The sequence below is a fragment of the Strongylocentrotus purpuratus genome, unplaced genomic scaffold (assembly GCF_000002235.5).
Source record: "Strongylocentrotus purpuratus isolate Spur 01 unplaced genomic scaffold, Spur_5.0 spur5_scaffold_1, whole genome shotgun sequence".
NCBI lineage: Eukaryota > Metazoa > Echinodermata > Echinoidea > Camarodonta > Strongylocentrotidae > Strongylocentrotus > Strongylocentrotus purpuratus.
The window spans coordinates 5,167,616-5,185,185 of NW_022145594.1; the positions used below are offsets into that span (position 1 = coordinate 5,167,616).

At 36.9% G+C, this 17,570-nt stretch overlaps 2 protein-coding genes across 2 annotated transcripts in view; both read right to left on the reverse strand.

Annotated features, from left to right (window-relative positions):
- LOC585963 overlaps positions 1 to 8,490 on the reverse strand; it is a 140,194-nt gene extending 131,704 nt beyond the window's left edge. The window contains 6 exon segments of the mRNA XM_030978245.1: positions 585 to 734; positions 1,341 to 1,553; positions 2,049 to 2,159; positions 2,885 to 3,207; positions 7,178 to 7,427; positions 8,384 to 8,490. Of these exon segments, the coding sequence (XP_030834105.1) occupies positions 585 to 734; positions 1,341 to 1,553; positions 2,049 to 2,159; positions 2,885 to 3,207; positions 7,178 to 7,427; positions 8,384 to 8,396 (1,060 nt within the window). The 5' untranslated portion in view covers positions 8,397 to 8,490.
- A 650-nt stretch (positions 8,491 to 9,140) lies between these two features.
- On the reverse strand, positions 9,141 to 16,510 carry LOC105445713. The gene is made up of 3 exons (XM_030978247.1): positions 16,104 to 16,510; positions 15,018 to 15,117; positions 9,141 to 9,240 (listed from the first exon to the last, which is right to left on the reverse strand). The coding sequence occupies exons 1-3, from the start codon at positions 16,243 to 16,245 to the stop codon at positions 9,141 to 9,143; spliced, it is 342 nt and encodes a 113-aa protein (XP_030834107.1). The 5' UTR covers positions 16,246 to 16,510.
- Between the last annotated feature and the right edge of the window lie 1,060 nt (positions 16,511 to 17,570).

Consider the following 17,570-nt stretch of genomic DNA (forward strand, 5'->3'; position numbering starts at 1 on the left):
TATTTGAGCACTTATTACGCGCGTCATCATTATGCGCTGTTGAATGTGGATCATGAAGACAAATCACGCTTTCACTATATTGGTTAAGATGAGAGCATTAAAATAGTCCTATCCTAGCATGTAATATCTTAGAAAGTTCTCATCTGTGATGTTTCCGGTCAACATACAATCTTCTTCTAACTCGTCTATTGGCACGAAGTTGGTTCTGGGCAAAAAATATTGCCGCCATTATATCACCACGAAAGATACAACAACCCCCTACCTGTTGTAAATATTGTTGTAAATACCATGCAAGATAAGATAAGATAAAAGATACAACAACTTTCAGAATACCAATTATCTCGACATATTATCTCCCGTGCGCATATGCAAATGAGAATTAAATGCCACTTTATTAATAATACGCACAATTACAAGCGCACCAAAGTATGAGCGCAGGCGCGGCCAATAAGATGAGAGAAAAGATACAACAAAAGATAACACAAAAGTTACAACAATGTTCAGAATACCAACTTTATCTTATCTTCAAAGATACAACAATATTAGAGATAACACAGGGTTCAGAATACCGCCCCTGGTCTTACCGCTGGCGCATGGCTGAGGGGCTTGAGTTCCATCACTGGCACAGTAGTAGCCTGCATCACACTGGAGACAGTAGGTCTGAAGAGAGGCATCAGCGTACCATCCATTGGTACAGGCTACAGGGGCTGCATTGGTTACATTGCATTGGTATCCTGGAGAAAAGATAGTCAAGCATGGAAAATATTACAACTAAATGCCATTTTTTGCGAAGCTTTTGTTTTTTTATACAAGATGAATGCAACTGAGTCTCTAATATTCCTCTACCTGTATGTTTGTTAATTGGTTTGAATGGTTTTAATGCTTTTCAAATTAATGAGAATAACGGTAATGAGATATTTTATGGCATATTTTGAGACTTTTATGACTCTGTGACCTTTGACATTTTCCACCCAAAATCCAATCAGTTCATCCTTGCTCATTCATATTTCATCCAAGTCCGGTTTGAATTGCTTCAAAAACTTTCAAGTTATTGTGGCAACCAGATAATTTCTGTGTACAGTGCATGTGACTGTTAGCAACATTGGGCCAATTTCTTATCATTTTGATGATTAAAAAACCTCACAGTACACACAAATATGTATCTGCTACATGATCGATCTCTTCAAATATCTTTTACAAGGCAATTGCATGATCAGAACTCAACCATATCTTTAAGTGAAATGGCACATTTGATGTAAGTTATCCCCAGAAGTTTACTACCCCTGGTAACATTTGAGACATGACATGACCAAATACCTTAGACTTGACGCTTTACTAACCTTTAGGGCAAGGCGAACAGGCGCTGGCCTGTCCTAGAGAGTAGTATCCCGCTGCGCATTCCTGGGCGACCGTTGAAGTGCACTGGTAGCCCGGCGGGCATTCCGTGCACGAGGTTGCATTAACCCCAGAGTAGTAGCCATCGGGGCAAGACGTCTGGGAGCCAGCAAGCGGAGTGCAGTAGAAACCCGCTGAACAGCTGTAGCAGTTGACATCTGAAAAATGAGAGATATGGAAGTGCAACATTACTATTTATTAATTAATTCATTCATTCACTCACTCAATCTTTTTTTTCATTCATTCACTCATTCACTTAGTTAGTTACCTATTTATTTATTTCTCATTTATCATTTATTTATTCATTCATTCATTCATTCATTCATTCATTCATTAATTCATTCATTCATTCATTCATTCATTCATTCACTCAATCACTCACTATTTTTTTATTCATTCACTCATTCATTTCTAAGCTAGCTACGTATTTATTTATTTCTCATTTATCAATGTATTCATTTATAATTCATTCATTCATTCAATCATTTACTTAATACTTAATCACTTACTTTATTCATCCATTCATTCATCCATCCCTCTATCAATCCATTCATTCACTCATTCATTGATTGGTGTGTTTTGTCCTCGCTATGCACCCATCCCTTCCATTAATTATCACCATGGCAACCATCATCATTTCTTCCTCCTCTTACCTCCAATAGGGCTGTAGTCTCCACTTCCGCACTGAGATGTAGAAGAGCTTGTACAGCTGTGACCTGCAGGGCACGGCGAACAATCGGTTGCACTCCCACTCGAATAGGTTCCTGTCGAGGGAACATGAATAGATTCACAATTACCTGTAGTCTCATCATCATTATAATTTAAGGGCCCGCAGAAAGTGCAGTTTTAAAACTGATGCATGTAACCTGGGTAAATTATGGATGTCAACTGGTCTGAATGGTCTGACAAACACATGGTTAATACAGAGCTGCCAATCTTGTGCAACCAAAAAAAGGAACCATGATGGCAAAAAAAGGGAATTTCAAACAACAACAAAAAATTCATTTGAAACCACATGTGACACACTTCCAATGCAAAACTGTCCATTCTTCATCCTATTTCCATATTAGGACCTAAATTTTATTTATAATTGGGTGTTGTTTTTTTTAAATTGGTATTATCAGTGTTTATTCCTTTTTGAGAATATTTACGCCTTTTTCTTTTTATTTAAAAAATGTATTTTATGAAGAAAAAAAAATTGTAATTTTGATTTAGAAAAACATAATAATTCCTTTGAAAAATAATGGTTGGCAGCTCTGTTAATATGCCCCTCCCTTTTGTGTTTCTCATGATTTTTTTTTTTTTTCATGTTGAATAGTTTTGTCATTGTTGACTCTACAAGATGCAAATGCTCATTTGAAAATATTATATACAGTAAGACAGTGTCCACTAATGTTTGTATATGTTTCTCAGAATGTAAAAGAAAAAGAAAAAGATCAGCCACTAGTCGGCCCTTCTTCACAAGGCAATTATAAGAAACTCTATTCACCTGCTGGGCAGTCCTCGATGGTGCTAGCTGACGGGCACCTGCTACCAGCCGGACAACCCTGGCACACCCCATCCCCCAACAGTGCGTACTCCCCTCCGGCGCAATCAACCGGGTCAAGGGTGGGGTCGGAGCACTCCTGACCGGCTGGGCAAGGCACGCAGTCCGTCTGGGCGGTGTTGGTGATCTCGTTGTAGGCGCAGCGGGTGCAGTTGTCGGATCCTAGGGGTGCGATGTAGCCCTTGGAGCAGGTGGTGGGGTCCTGGGAGGGGTCGGTGCAGGAGGACCCCTCTGGGCAGGGCAGGCAGGTGGATGCTGCCTCCTCACTGGTAGGGTGAATGGGAGAAATGAGCATGATGAGTGAAAGCAACATGATTAATATTTATTCAGCAAAAACAAAGAAAATCATTGAATACAAAACAAGAGTACATTTGGAAAAGAGTCACATGGATGCCGGGAAAAGAAAAAGATAAACTATAACTGTAACCCGAAGATAATAATAATAATAATACAGCATTTATTATGCGCCATCGATCTAGTAAACTATTCTGAGGCGCAGAGGGATAGAATTAGAATGAAATGAGAAGGGGGAGAAAAGAAAAGAAAAAAAATGCATGAAGATCTTCTTTTCCATTACATCTACACATATAAATGATTGGTATTGCAACCCAAATATTAGTTTGAAAATATATGTAAAATAGGGCTACATGTACAGTATATCACGATATAAGGGATTTTCAAACTTAGCTAAGTATGCATATCAATACCATTTTCATATAAATGTTTCTTTACTGCTTTGAATTTCATGAAATCAATGTTAAATAGAGTTGATTGTAATACCATTTTAAAATGGAAACGACTGATTTAATTAAAAGAGTATTTCTACCAGAGAACTTTTAATAATAACAATTATGAATATAAAATGAAAAATTGTAATGATAACAATAATAGTTAAAATGATAATCATAATAATCATGATTATAATAATAATAGTAAGAAACTAAGAATAACAGTGACAAATTTAAATAATAATAACAATAATGTAGCAATGATATTGTTTGATAAAAATGGATTTTCTTTGCACTTTGTTCAGATACTAAAATGTTAAATGTGGTGCATGGTAATATATCTGGGACAAAATAGCTTGACTTGCCCTACAGTACATTTTATGTGTACAAAAGCATGTACATGTACGTACATAATCATTCTTGCATAACACTTTTTGAAACACACACATGCACACTGGTAGCCTATTTTGTAAGGTCCTTGTCCTACGCATGAGTGCACGCTATTACATCAATAGACCTGTGCTAATCTGGGCTTGCACAATGGCTCAGTCTTCCTTTGCTATTACTACAGGCACACTGTTGCTCCCTTCAAACAAATCAAGTCCCGCCTAGCTCACTGAAATATGAGCTGCACAGACTGCACAATAATGGCACTGAGGAACTTTTCAAGGATTTGGCTTCATAATGATTTGTGTACTATCGTCGACAGCAATTATTGATCTTATTCTTTTTCTTTTTCTTTTGTTTACTTTCTTTAATCACAAAAAGAAAAAAAGGACAATATAAGAGCTATTTAAATTGAAGGACAATATAAGAGCTATTTAAATTGAAGAATAATAGACACATAAAATTATAGACCTACTGGCCTACAGCCACAGCACAATAGAAACAGATGAACATGTACAGTACCAAAATGTATAAAAAATTGTAAAATTAGTAGTACATCCTCAATCAGAGTTACAGTACATGTGTATTAATATACAGAATTACATGTATCAGAAATGCACCAAATGATAAAACAAAATAACTGGAATAGACGTATACAAAATTCAGCACGGAATCATATCTTTCATTTTCTTCCTTTAGATACTCTCTTCTCCTATTTTCTTCATTTCTTTTTATAATCAATTTATTTATTTTGCTCGCTTCATTTCCATGAACAATATTTCTATTCATTTTGGTTGTTGGTATAATTGGTTATCTTTTCTTTGGAGGGTCTAACTGATAATCAGATGGAGAATCAGGGGAAACAGACGAGAGAGAAAGAGAAAGAGATAGAGAAATAGAAAGAGAAATAGAAAGAGAAATAGAAAGAGAAATAGAAAGAGAAAGAGAAAGAGAAAGAGAAAGAGAGAAGGAGAGAAAGCGAGAAATAGGAAGAGAAAGAGAATGAGAATAAAAGAGAGAGAGAGAGAGAAAGAGAAATAGAAAGAGAGAAAGAGAAAGAGAGAAAGAGAAAGAGAAAAAGAGAGAGAGAGAGCAAAAAAGAAAGAGACATAGAGAAAGGAGGCACCTTTGAGTATAAAGCATATTATACTTCATTAACTTGGCAAGGTCATGAATTCATCATTAATTCAAAACTCTGGCAACATACCACGACACATCCATCTACATACATGTACATATTATACACAAACACAGCCGCACACACACATACATGAAGGTCTGTATACAATGCACCCAAACTACTGTAGGCTATATGCAGTATATTGTGGGAAAGGACAATACCAAATTGTATGGTACTTATAGTTTTATGATCTAATCAATCGTGAGTAGAACGTCCCTGGGAGACTATCAAGATACCGATGTGTATCATTATTATTAGCAAACACTATCACTCATCCTCCTTATTGATAATTGCATCGTCAGACAGGTTGCAGTCATAAAGGTGTGCATACTGTACATACATGTAGAGAGAGATAGGAAAAAAGATTTAACGGAGAGGGGGGAGAGAGAGTTCTAAAGGGAGTGAGGGGTGAGTGTAAGAGAGAGAGAGGGGGGAGAGAGGGGGAGAAGGGGGAGAGAGGGGGAGAAGGGGGAGAGAGAAAAGGAGTGAGGGGTACTGTGGAAGAGAGGAGGCTGTGGGAGACTGAGAGATATAGAGAGGGACAACGAGAGAGAACTTAAAAAAGAAAGAAAGTGGAGAGAAAGGGAGATGAAAAAAAATAGTGAAGGGTAAAGGAGTAAAAAAGACTGAGTGAGGGATAGATAGGGGAACAAAAGGATATTATAGGCTGGGAAAGAGAGAGAGAAGAGGTAAAGGCGAAGTGTGAGAGAGAAGGAGAGAGAAGGATAAAGAAGATAATGAGAGAGGGGGAGAAAGAGGGGGAATAACAGGATGACAAAGAAAGAGTAGAAAAAGATTTTTTAAAAAGAGGGGGAGAAAGTGTGAGGGAAAATGCACGGGTGAATGACTGACTGAAGGCAAAAGAGAGAGAGGGAGAAACTGCTGGATGATTTTGACAGGAAAAGAAAGAAAGGGAAGGGGAGAGATAGAGCTGAGGAGAGAGAAAGAGGGGGATATGATAGAGGCAAAGAGGGGAACAGGAGACAGAGAAAAGGGGGGGGGGGCAAAATAGTGAGGGTGAAGGAATGAGGGAGAAATAGAGAGGGGGAATAATGGCAGGTAGACTTAGTGCACATGGGTATTGGTATTAGGCAAGAAAGAGAGAGAGAGAGAGAGAGAGAGAGAGAGAGAGATACTTATTTGAGCTAAAATTGCTTTCAAGAATATGTAATAAAAAAAATATATAGACAATATACCTCAGGTATACTGTTCCAACATAACACCCAAAGTATACACAAAATGCCTCATCAATAACTAATTATACACAGTATTATGACGGTTGATTGAGCTTTGTTCCAGTCAATATGATCAAAAGGGCAGACATATCACTTGTTGCGTGTATCGACTTCCATCGACCTCGACCAAAATGGCACCCAAACGGAAGGGTATCTATGACAACATAATGCATAAATAAACTTCAGTTTTATGCATTACATCACACTGATCACCTGTACTTAAAGGTACTATGTCCCTTTTGCAGCCAACCTCAAATGCTGTAGAACTTTGCAGGAATTATGAATATGTCATGTATGTCCTATCTGTGAAATTTAAACGTTAGCAGTGTCCTCATATTCAAATTATGCAAGGAAACCCGTTTACTTGCTAGACTTCACTGTCAGACACTATTGAGTGACTGACTGACTGACTGACTGACTGGCTTCTATGGGGATTTGGCCGAAAGCCCTCCTTGGAATTTTGTCTTATCTTAACTTGATACAAAAGGGTGGTTTGGAGAAGCTGACAATGTAAGGATAGATTTAGAAAATGTGTACAGGTAGGAGTAGAGAAAGAAGAGTAGTATAGTGTACAGGAGAGAGAGGAGTGTAAGACAAGGGAAATGAAGCTAATGATGAATACTCGAAACAGAGAGAGCTGTACATATTGAACATATATATGAAAACCAGAAAAAGCAAGTAAGTCATTGATGATTATTAAACTAACCTGTAATATCCCTGGTCACAAGCGCTACAGCTGCCATCTCCTAGCTTGCTGATGTAGCCAGGCGTACAGGCCTGGGTGCTGTTACGATCCGGACAGGCGTACCCCGCTGGGCACTCCTGGCATTCTGTCTGCCCCTCCCCGCTGGAGTAGTACCCTTCCTCGCACAGGACAGGGTCTTGGTAGATGGATGGGCACTTGTGACCCACGGGACATTGGAGACAGGAGGAGCTGCCGTTGAAGGAGTACTGACCTGGGGTTGGGAAAAAGGGTTAAGTGAACATCATCATCATTATCATCTTTTAAGTAAACATCAGTATCATCATGATCATAATCAATATCTCCAACACCACCACATTCACCAAATCTTCTAAATCATCATCACAGCCATTGCCATCATCATTGTCATCATGAACATCATCTCAATCAAATTCACCACCACCATCTAGGTGGCACAATTATCGTCATTATTATCATCAAAATCACCATCAGTGCCATCATCATTACCATCATCACCATCATCTTCAATACCATCATCACCATCATCATTACTATCATCATCAACATTATCCACATCATTATTATCATCATTATCACCACCATCATTATCATCACCATCATCATCACCATCATCACCATCATCATCAACATCATCATCATCATCGACATCATCATCATCACGATCATCATCACCATCAACATTATCATCATCATCATCACCATCAACATTATCATCATAATCATCATCATCATCATCATCATCATCATCATCATCATCATCATCATTATCATCAACAGCATCACCATCATCATCAATCATCATCAACATTATCATTATCATCATCGGCATCATCATCATCACAATCATCATCACCATCAACATTATTATCATCATCATCATCATCACCATCATCATCACCATCATCACCATCATCACCATCATCATCACCATCATCACCATCATCACCATCATCATCATCATCATTACCATCATCACCACCATCATCATCATCATCACCATCATCATCATCATCATCATCACCATCATCATCACCATCATCACCATCATCACCATCATCATCATCATCACCATCATCATCATCATCATCATCACCATCATCATCATCATCATCATCACCATCATCATCACCATCATCATCACCATCATCACCATCATCATCATCATCATCATCATCACTATCATCTTACCTTCTCCACACATGATAGGTTCAGACAGTCTTGTTGAAGGGCAGAAGTAACCAGCAGGACACCATTCACAGTACTCGGCTGCATCAAGGCTGTAAGTCCCTCCCGAACAGTCCTGTCAATCAAGACAAAATCAAATTATTATTTGTTCGTTATTTATGATGTCAACAGTAGCAAAGTTGGGAAAGATCAAGCTACATTTTACTTGTTTTAACATCATTTAAACAAGTTCCACTTTCAACTACTGTATATCAATTTGTCAATGTTGTGCTCTGCAGGCAAAATAAAATAATACAGGTTGACTGGCAAATTTAAAGGCCTACAACTTCTGTGCATAAATTACATGTATGTCTTCATAACATACATTCTTTTTTAAACTCACACCTGGATCAATTACATGTATATTCTGAATTATACACATGTGCCTGAACTTTACAATGGATAAATTCAGGTCCAATGTAGTAACAGACACTCTTTATGAATGTTAATCTCAGAAGGTCCAAGTACAGGTGCAGATAGAGAAAGAAAAGTGAGGTTAGACAAAAACTGAAAACTTACAAGTTTAGATAAAGTCAAACCTGTTTTTGGAACCACCATTACAGAAAGAATGCCTATTTATAAAAAGCACAATTTTTAGTTTTCCATGAATGTTGGTTCACATTGAAATGTATTTTCAAAAGAACTGTACTTCCAGACCACCTGACTCTAACAACTGACATTATTGTCTTCTTTGATTGGTGGTTAAATACAGGTTTCATGGTTAACCACTTACCATGCAAGCTGATTCCGATGTCTGGCTGGCCAGGCTGTTGTAGGTGCCCCCTGAACATGGTAATCTAGGATCACCTCCTCCTGTACAACTAGATAGAGAAAACAATAACAAAATTAGCTTTATTTATAAATCAACAGGACCCTCAGCATTGATGCTGATGAGGCTTCCGTTGGGACACAAAATAATATCATACCTCTTTTTGTATACAGTGTAATCATTGTAATTACAGGTGTATTATTATTATTATTATAATTTTTTATTTTTAAAATCATCATAATGTATTAATATAATTATTTTGTAATTATTATTATCATCAGCATCATCATCAACAACATCATCATCCCTTGTAAAGGCCAAAGCTATTGTGTTTGTGGGGAGTGGGAGGTGGGGGCGACAGGAGAAAATGTTATAAGGACAATTTTCTGATTTTCAAGATTATGAGCAAACAACAAGAAAAATCATTGTACATTTTACAGAACTTGGGGAAAGTACATTTTAACACACTGTACATATAGATTAACTTAAATGAAACCCTAACTAGAATTTTACATAAAGATGTTAACTCCTGGCTCCCAAACTATTGATTTATTTTCTTCAAAAAAGACCATAATTCTCAATTTCACACTAGCATCGTTGCTACCACGTAATACAGGTATTATCTACAAAATTTATGGATTTTCCAATCTGATCGCGGTTTCTTTCTATTCATGCAACCATGACTGTGCATTATGACTGGTGATCAGATACAGTCAATTAATCAATAATTCAAGAAGGAATTAAAGAAAAGCCATCAAGTACCAGACACCTGTGCAATGAGTGACGTGCATGTACTGCTAAAGTCAACTCTTTTCAAGTTAAAAGGCATGTACACTTGTACAGTACATGTATATAGAGTGACCTGCAATGTATGTACATACACATTTGCCTTACATTATTCATTTTTCACAGATTTCTCTGTAGAGCTACTTGTACATGTCATGTACCTGTTTGTTGTTTGTGTTGTGTTAATTTGTTGTTGTTGTTTTGTTTTGTTGTTGTTTTTGTGTGTTTTTTTGTTGTTGGGGGGGGGGGCTTGTTTTATTATCCACCCTATTCTTTCTTCCCTCTTCATCTCTCTCTCTACCTCTATGATATTCCATTTCATTTCATTTGATCAGTTATTACAGTCAAACCTGCTTTAGTGACCACCTGTCTACAAAGGCCACATTTGTTGTTTTCCTTGAAAATGGTTTCTCATTGAATCATGTACTAAAGGAACCTGTCTACAAAGACCACCTGTCTACAAAGGCCACTTTTTGTGTTTCCCTTGGTGGTCGCTATAGACAGGTTTGACTGTACCAAGACTCCTGTCACTTGAACTCTTTGGATAAAACAAACATACCTGTACATACTGTACACGTACATTGTACATGTTTGTAGAGAGATGAACATGTAGCTTGGTAAAAAGACTGATAAAATCTATTAAGATTATTCTTGTTAACATGTGCAGTTAAATAAACAGTCAAACATAATGTAGTCAGTTTACTATGTTTCAAATTCAAATCAAGATATTAATCAAGCTTTTGACTTTTTGAGGAGAGAAACAAAAAGAAAGATAATGAAAAGAGAGAGAAAGAGACAGTGAAGAGAGAACATTCGATGAGAGAGAGAGGGGGAAGAAAGGAGGAGAAAGAAAGGGGAGAGAAGTAGAATAGGAAAAGCTGAACTGGTGTGGATATGAGCTTTAAATGTAACTTTCTGAAATAAATTCCCCTACTCCTACAAAACTGGAGCATCCATATAACAATGTACAATAGGCCAATATCCTTTAAAGTCCTCTCCCTTTTCCCACCATCAGCAGATAAAAATCGCTCCTATACTTTTATCAATCAATAAATCCAGGTTGTCATATTTTCCATTATCACCATACTGCCAGCAGCACTGTGTAAAAAACATCAATAATAAGCTGGTTAATTCGTCTCCGGCACCAGAGCAATTTCTATTTTATGGTCGCGCTTGATGAACATGCATTATTGATTGTTGATACGTTACTATGGAAACAAAATGGCTTTGTGCACACAAATAAAAGGACTTTGACACTGACAGTATCGGTATCCGGGTAACTTATTAGTTCACTGTTTGGACTTCCAAGGGGATCTCGTAAGGAGGGTGTCATTTATTAATCTCTATTTTGAGAAATGCTATTCATCAAATTTCATCTGTTGAAGGTGGTAGTTCACTTGTACAGAGTGTGAGTGTGTTCTTAGACTCAGATACTGAGTGATAATTAAACACTGCAAAGTGATTAATGGTACATTGTACTATCATATGCATGTATTCTGCATAATGAGAATAGAATTGTCCACACAAGCTGTCTCATTATTTACATGTAGATGATAATGTACAGTTAACAACTAAATTCTTCATACCCCTTGTAAATTTGATGTTTTGAGTGTATTTCATAACTCAAGAATGAAAAGGTGGACTGGTTGAATTTGTCACATTCTCAAGAAAAATACTTCTAGATAAGTCAATTTTTTCACATCCTTAAAAAATTACGAAACCTTGGTAAGGGTATGAACAATGTATTTGTTAACTGCACATAATGTACGTAGGTTCACATACATGTACGTGTATTGTATTTGTTGAATTAGGAAATTATCAAAGCATACTATGCGCACCTGAAGGAGGAGGAAAGAGATTGCTTGCATATTATGTAGGCCTACATACATGTAGTTACACATATCATGTACAGTATGTTTGTTTATTCCTAAATAAACCATATAATCATCAACTAAAGAAATTGTTCAATTTCTCCATCGTCATGTATTGTCCACCCATTTCTTCTTCGCATTATCCCTCCTCCTGTTCTTTCTTCCAATTATTGTGAACTTCTTCTCTCCTCTTTTTCTTCATTTATCTTGTACATTGTACATGTACTGTAGTTGCTGCCTTTCATGTTCTTCTTGTTCTTCTACTTCCTCTTCATCTTCTACTTTACATTCTTCTCCTTCTTCTTTTCTTTTTCCTCTTCTTCCTCTTGTTATCCAATTCTCTTTTCTTCTTCTTCTTCATCCTTTTCCTCTTTTTTTTTAACCTTCTTCTTTTTTTCTTCTCCCTTTCTTTTTGGCTCCTTTTTCTCCTTCTTTTCTATTCTTTTCTTCTACTTTTGCTTCTTTTCTGACTGAAAAGCACTATTAACAACAATCTGGCTCGAACAGATTTTTAAAATTCGCTCTGATGTAGAAAGGAGCAATGCAATGAAAGAATTGCCAAAGAAATTGTACAGTACATGTATTTACACAAATATCTCTTTCATGTGCAAACATGCTTCTTCTCACATCTTGTACATACTGTATGTTTTGTACATGAGCAGAATAAAAAGGAAGGGGTACAAATCAATGTTCTTCTCAAACATTACTTGTCATTTCAGCAGCAAGGAACATCATTATTCCATCTTCAAAATCCAAGCTCTTCTTTACATTGCGAGCATGCCTACTTGAATAGAGTGCACTCCACGATTGCTCAACTGAGTAAACAAACGGAGACCCCATAAAGGCCATGAAGACTCAGCAAATAGAGAAACAATCGGCATGTTTCCCCCATAGCGTCCCGTAGCCATGGTATTGATGCCAAACTGACGAATAATCTACTTTGAATGGGGCTCAATTAGTCGGGCAGAGATGAGGCAACAATTAAAAGCAACGGTCAGTTGTATAGTGACCTGTCAAAATGCACTATGTATGAGTACATTGATATAAAATCAGATTGAACATTGAGACGAGGAAAACATTAAAAGCAATGTCAGTTGTACTGGTACAGACCAGTCTCCTTACATCAATGTTGTAACTCTTCCGCTTTGACATTGAAATATTATTACAACATAATGCAAATGTTCTTTATATTCTATAGTACATGTATGTTTGGGATATTCATTTTTTTTATTTGATCTACAAATATGTGATCATCTGCCCATTGTTTCATTCTTCAGGCCCTTTATTAATCAATGATGATTGTGAATAAACTATCAAATAACATGCAATTTCTTCATGCTTTTATCCAACATTGACTTCATTTTATCCAAAGAGTTTCTTTTCTTTGTTTTCATTATAGGACTCCATATTGAGTTATGTGCATGTACATGTAGGTAGAGATTAATACTTTACAAATAACAGACATGTATATTAACTGATCTTCAGCTTTTAAAGCTTCTTTTTATCCTATTTAATCTTTTCATCAATTGCTTTAAAGGCCGTCTGTACTAGTTTAGCTAGAAGGGATTAGACCACCCAGGGTGGTCACTGGCAGGTGGCTATCTCATCAACTCAGCTCTCAATTAAAGGTATTACAAAGTTTTGGGAAATTTTGAAAAATGGGTGGATAGTGATTCTTTACAATTTTGATATATTTTGATGCCCCTGTGGATGTATTGAAAACACCAGAAAGTTTAGCCCCTAAAACACTTCTGCTTTCGAGAAAAATTGAATATAAAGATTTACCGGTGCTCCCGGTAAATTTTGATAAATTTCAAATAGCTCCTACGGCCGTACAATGTTAGCTGCGACCATGAAAATCTTAGAGTATGTAGTCGTGGTATATAATTTTCGAACGGGAATAGCTAATCGGTCGATTTTAGTCAATAAACATCGTTTTATAGCTTAATTAATATCGTGACCTTGAGAGGGAGCTATTCAACATAAAGTGTTTATTATTTACAATTTCATAACTTAAGAGTCGATTTCGACCGCGACAACGATCACTAAATATTGTAGGATCATATATGCTTCCAATATGTTCATTTGAACCAAATTCATGACCCCATACCAAAACTTTGTATTACCTTTAACATAAGAAAAAGAGTATCATGGGGGACCAATGGTCACCGATTAGGAATTGTTTGTTATATAGAGGGCGCAAGTAGCTACAAGTAATACAGTGGGGCTTTAACACTTGACTTGGAATTACAGATTGTATTTCTTGAAGTTTCCCTGAAATAACACACAATGTAAGCTCTATAATGACAGCTTTCAAAGGAACTTTATGACTTGGTATTGTTTGTTTGTTCAGAAATTAAAAACATCTGACCTTTGCTGTCCAATTCAATGAAGATGTTTATCTGTGTGGTAATTATTGAATGGTTCCCCATTAACAAGTAGTACTCTGACTTTTAAAAAGCTTTAGCTGATCTTTGGACCCTGTCGATAGTATGTTGTAAGAACAGAATGGTATATATAACGGTATACAACTAGATTGAATTTGATGTGAACTGAAACTATCAGAGAAATCTTCCCCCTGCAAAACTGACTTAAAAGTAAATGATCAACAAAATGATAATAAATGAATAAACAAATACATGTAAGCAAATAAATAAATAACTAGATAATTATAAGTATGAAATAAAAACTAACTCAATAAATGAAATAAATAAACAAATACAGGGTCCACATGCATAAATGAACCAATAAATTGATTAAAAAACAAATAAAAGGTAAGAAACAGATATCAAAGACCATGTGAATAAATCAACATACAGTTTGTACATGTACATGTATATGTACAGTATGTATTAATCTAATAGATAAATGTTACAATAAATGCATAATCAAAATAGGTAAGTAAATAAATAAATAAACAAACAAGAAATAAATATAAATTCATTAACGAAGAAATGATGATGAAAAATGTTTAATCGTAAAAATAACGGATTGAAACAACAGCAGAGATGATTGTTACTGCTTATCCTTAATGACGCTATTTCTTTTTAACTTGCCATGTTACATAATTCTGGAAGGCATGTGCCTGAGCTCTTTTAAACCCGCTACCCCCCCCCCCCCCTCCCTCCCTCCACCCCTTTGGCAACACCCCGATTGATAAACTAGTACTTACTAATATCCTGGTGGGCATTCAAAGCATGCTGTAGCATTACTATCCCAATACTGGCCAGCAGTACAGCTTGATGCACAGTCAGTCTCACAGTCACAAGCTCCTAAGAAAAAGAAAAAGAATCAAGATTCAGGTTATAAAGGTGTTCTTTGTTCTTAATAATCAATTCATTCAAGGATACAGGTTTAAGTTCTAAAGAGGAGATGTGCGCCAGCATATTATGGTCACATTCTTTCTTTCATTCAAATAGTAGTTAATTCTTTGAACGATCTTTCTGCTAATATTGTTGAGGCATCGTCCCGTCAATGTTTTTAAGTCCAGACTCAATGACCATTAGAAAGTTGAAATAGTTCAGTTTGAAAATGATTGTTGAACTAAATTTTGACCCTACACTGTATGTGAGGATTGATTTGATGAGCTTTAGATCTATATGATCAAGAACAGACCTGTTGAATAGCCCGGTACAACTCTTCTAAACTTACTGGGCGTCATCATAGGTAATTCAGGTAATAAACAATTGAACCATTACAAGTCAAAATCAAATAATCTGGGTGAATCAGTTTAATTATTACAATATCGTATCTTGATTCTGGAAAGTTAAAGCACCAATCAGGAAAATGAAATGAAAATATAATCAGCATCAGCATCAGTATACGGAAGTGTGAGGTGATCCTGTTGAAACTTCCGGTCGTTTCATTGAGAGGTGCTTCGTTCAAAAATGAACCTATGTGCGGGTGAACGCACATATAAATTTTTTGGAAGCATTTGGTGCTGAGAAGACCAGGATAATGATAATTGTGATGGTATAACTCTGATTTACTTTTTTACTTTCTATGACTCTGGAGATCTATATAGATCTAACATTACTGTCCTAGAGCTAGATGTACATAATTCTTGTTTTGAAATTGTTTGATGCAAATTCCATTTTAGCATACCGTATACATGTACACAACATCATTCAAGTTTTTTGTCAACATTATTTAAATTCAAGCCGGTCCTTCAAGCCGACTGTCTTTCTCTCAGCAGTTTAAAAAGGCCATTAAATCTTTATTTCATGTCACCCATCTCTATAGCCAAACATGAGCTCACCTGATACGCTATCGATGATAAGGACGTTACACAAAATCAAAGTCAAAATCAGTTTCCAGCATCCATTTAGATTCCATCGTAATTTTCCAGGGAGCGCTGCCCCGCTGGTCCAGGGCGGTTTCACACCTCGCGCGGTCCTCATACTTCCGCGGAGTTTGCTCCGTTCCCGCTCTCGACTCGTTAGCGGAAAACTCCTTCAGTTTTCTTCGTAGTTTCTCTCCAAATAACAGCTATTGTAACGAAAAATACATCAATAACACCGTCATCATATGTCTTCCTATATTTCCGTCATATTTGTTTCCACTATCATCGTCCAGCGATGCAGAATTTTGAGTTGTTTTATGGTGTTACAAAAAGTTCGTAAAGTCCTTTGCGTCAAAATTATTCAATCAATCATTTTACACGCAATAAGTGTTGTGTTAATTTTCACGGGCCTAGGCGGTACCCCGATAGCGTCATTGTTGTCTAGGTGCCGTGTACACTATTCTATTCAGAATCCGGATATCGTTTGCGTTGCTCTTGTAATAGTTGTCCGCTTGAATGATTGCGTCTATTGGAGGTTTGGAGAGTGCCTTTATTTTGTACCAGCGCGGTTATTATTGCAGGGACAAGTGATGTAAGACTCAATGGACTGATTAACGTAATTTAATTGAGTAATAATTGGGTACATAGATGATAGATCTGCCCCGTTCTCTCCGTCTCTCAAATAGGAAAACTTCTATTAGATATTCATCAAAGATTTACAGTTAACAACTAAATTACTCATACCCTTACCAATGTTTGTAAACAAAATTAAGTATGTAATTTGTCCCGATTCATGTGTCTTGATAATATGACGTATTGAAGCTTAAATCTGAAAGCATTCAACGGAGGCACTTATTCAACCAGTCCATTCTTGCGTTACGAAAAACACTAATTTACAAGGGGTATAGGCCTATAAATAATTTAGCTGTTAACTGTATAATTATTTGTGACGATCAAGAGACAGCATTGCAGCTCATTTTCATGCATCTTCTTTCTCGATTTCTCTACTTTTCACCCTACCATCGTACAATTTTCTTTCACAATCACACATTCATCTACATAATTAGGGCCTATATATTATAGGCAGGCGCGTACGCAGGTTTTTATCAAGGGGGGGGGGGCCTTAACATTTATAAATCGGGCCGAAAATTTCGCAACGACTCAGCCAGCCGCTGAATAAGCGGGGGGGGGGGGGGGGGGGGGGGGGGTAAGAGGACACTTTTTCTTTCTTTTTTTTGGTATCGAAATTTGAAAAATTGACATTTTGCTCCGTTGGGGGGGGGGTAAGGTCATCTTTTTGAGGTCAGCCATGGGAATATATAAATCCAAAAGGGGGGGGGGGTTTAGGGAAATTTAGGGGGGGGGGGTTTACACACACAAAAATACCAACTGGGGGTTTAACCCCCCCCCCCCCCCCCCCCCCCCCCCCCCCCCCTGTGTACG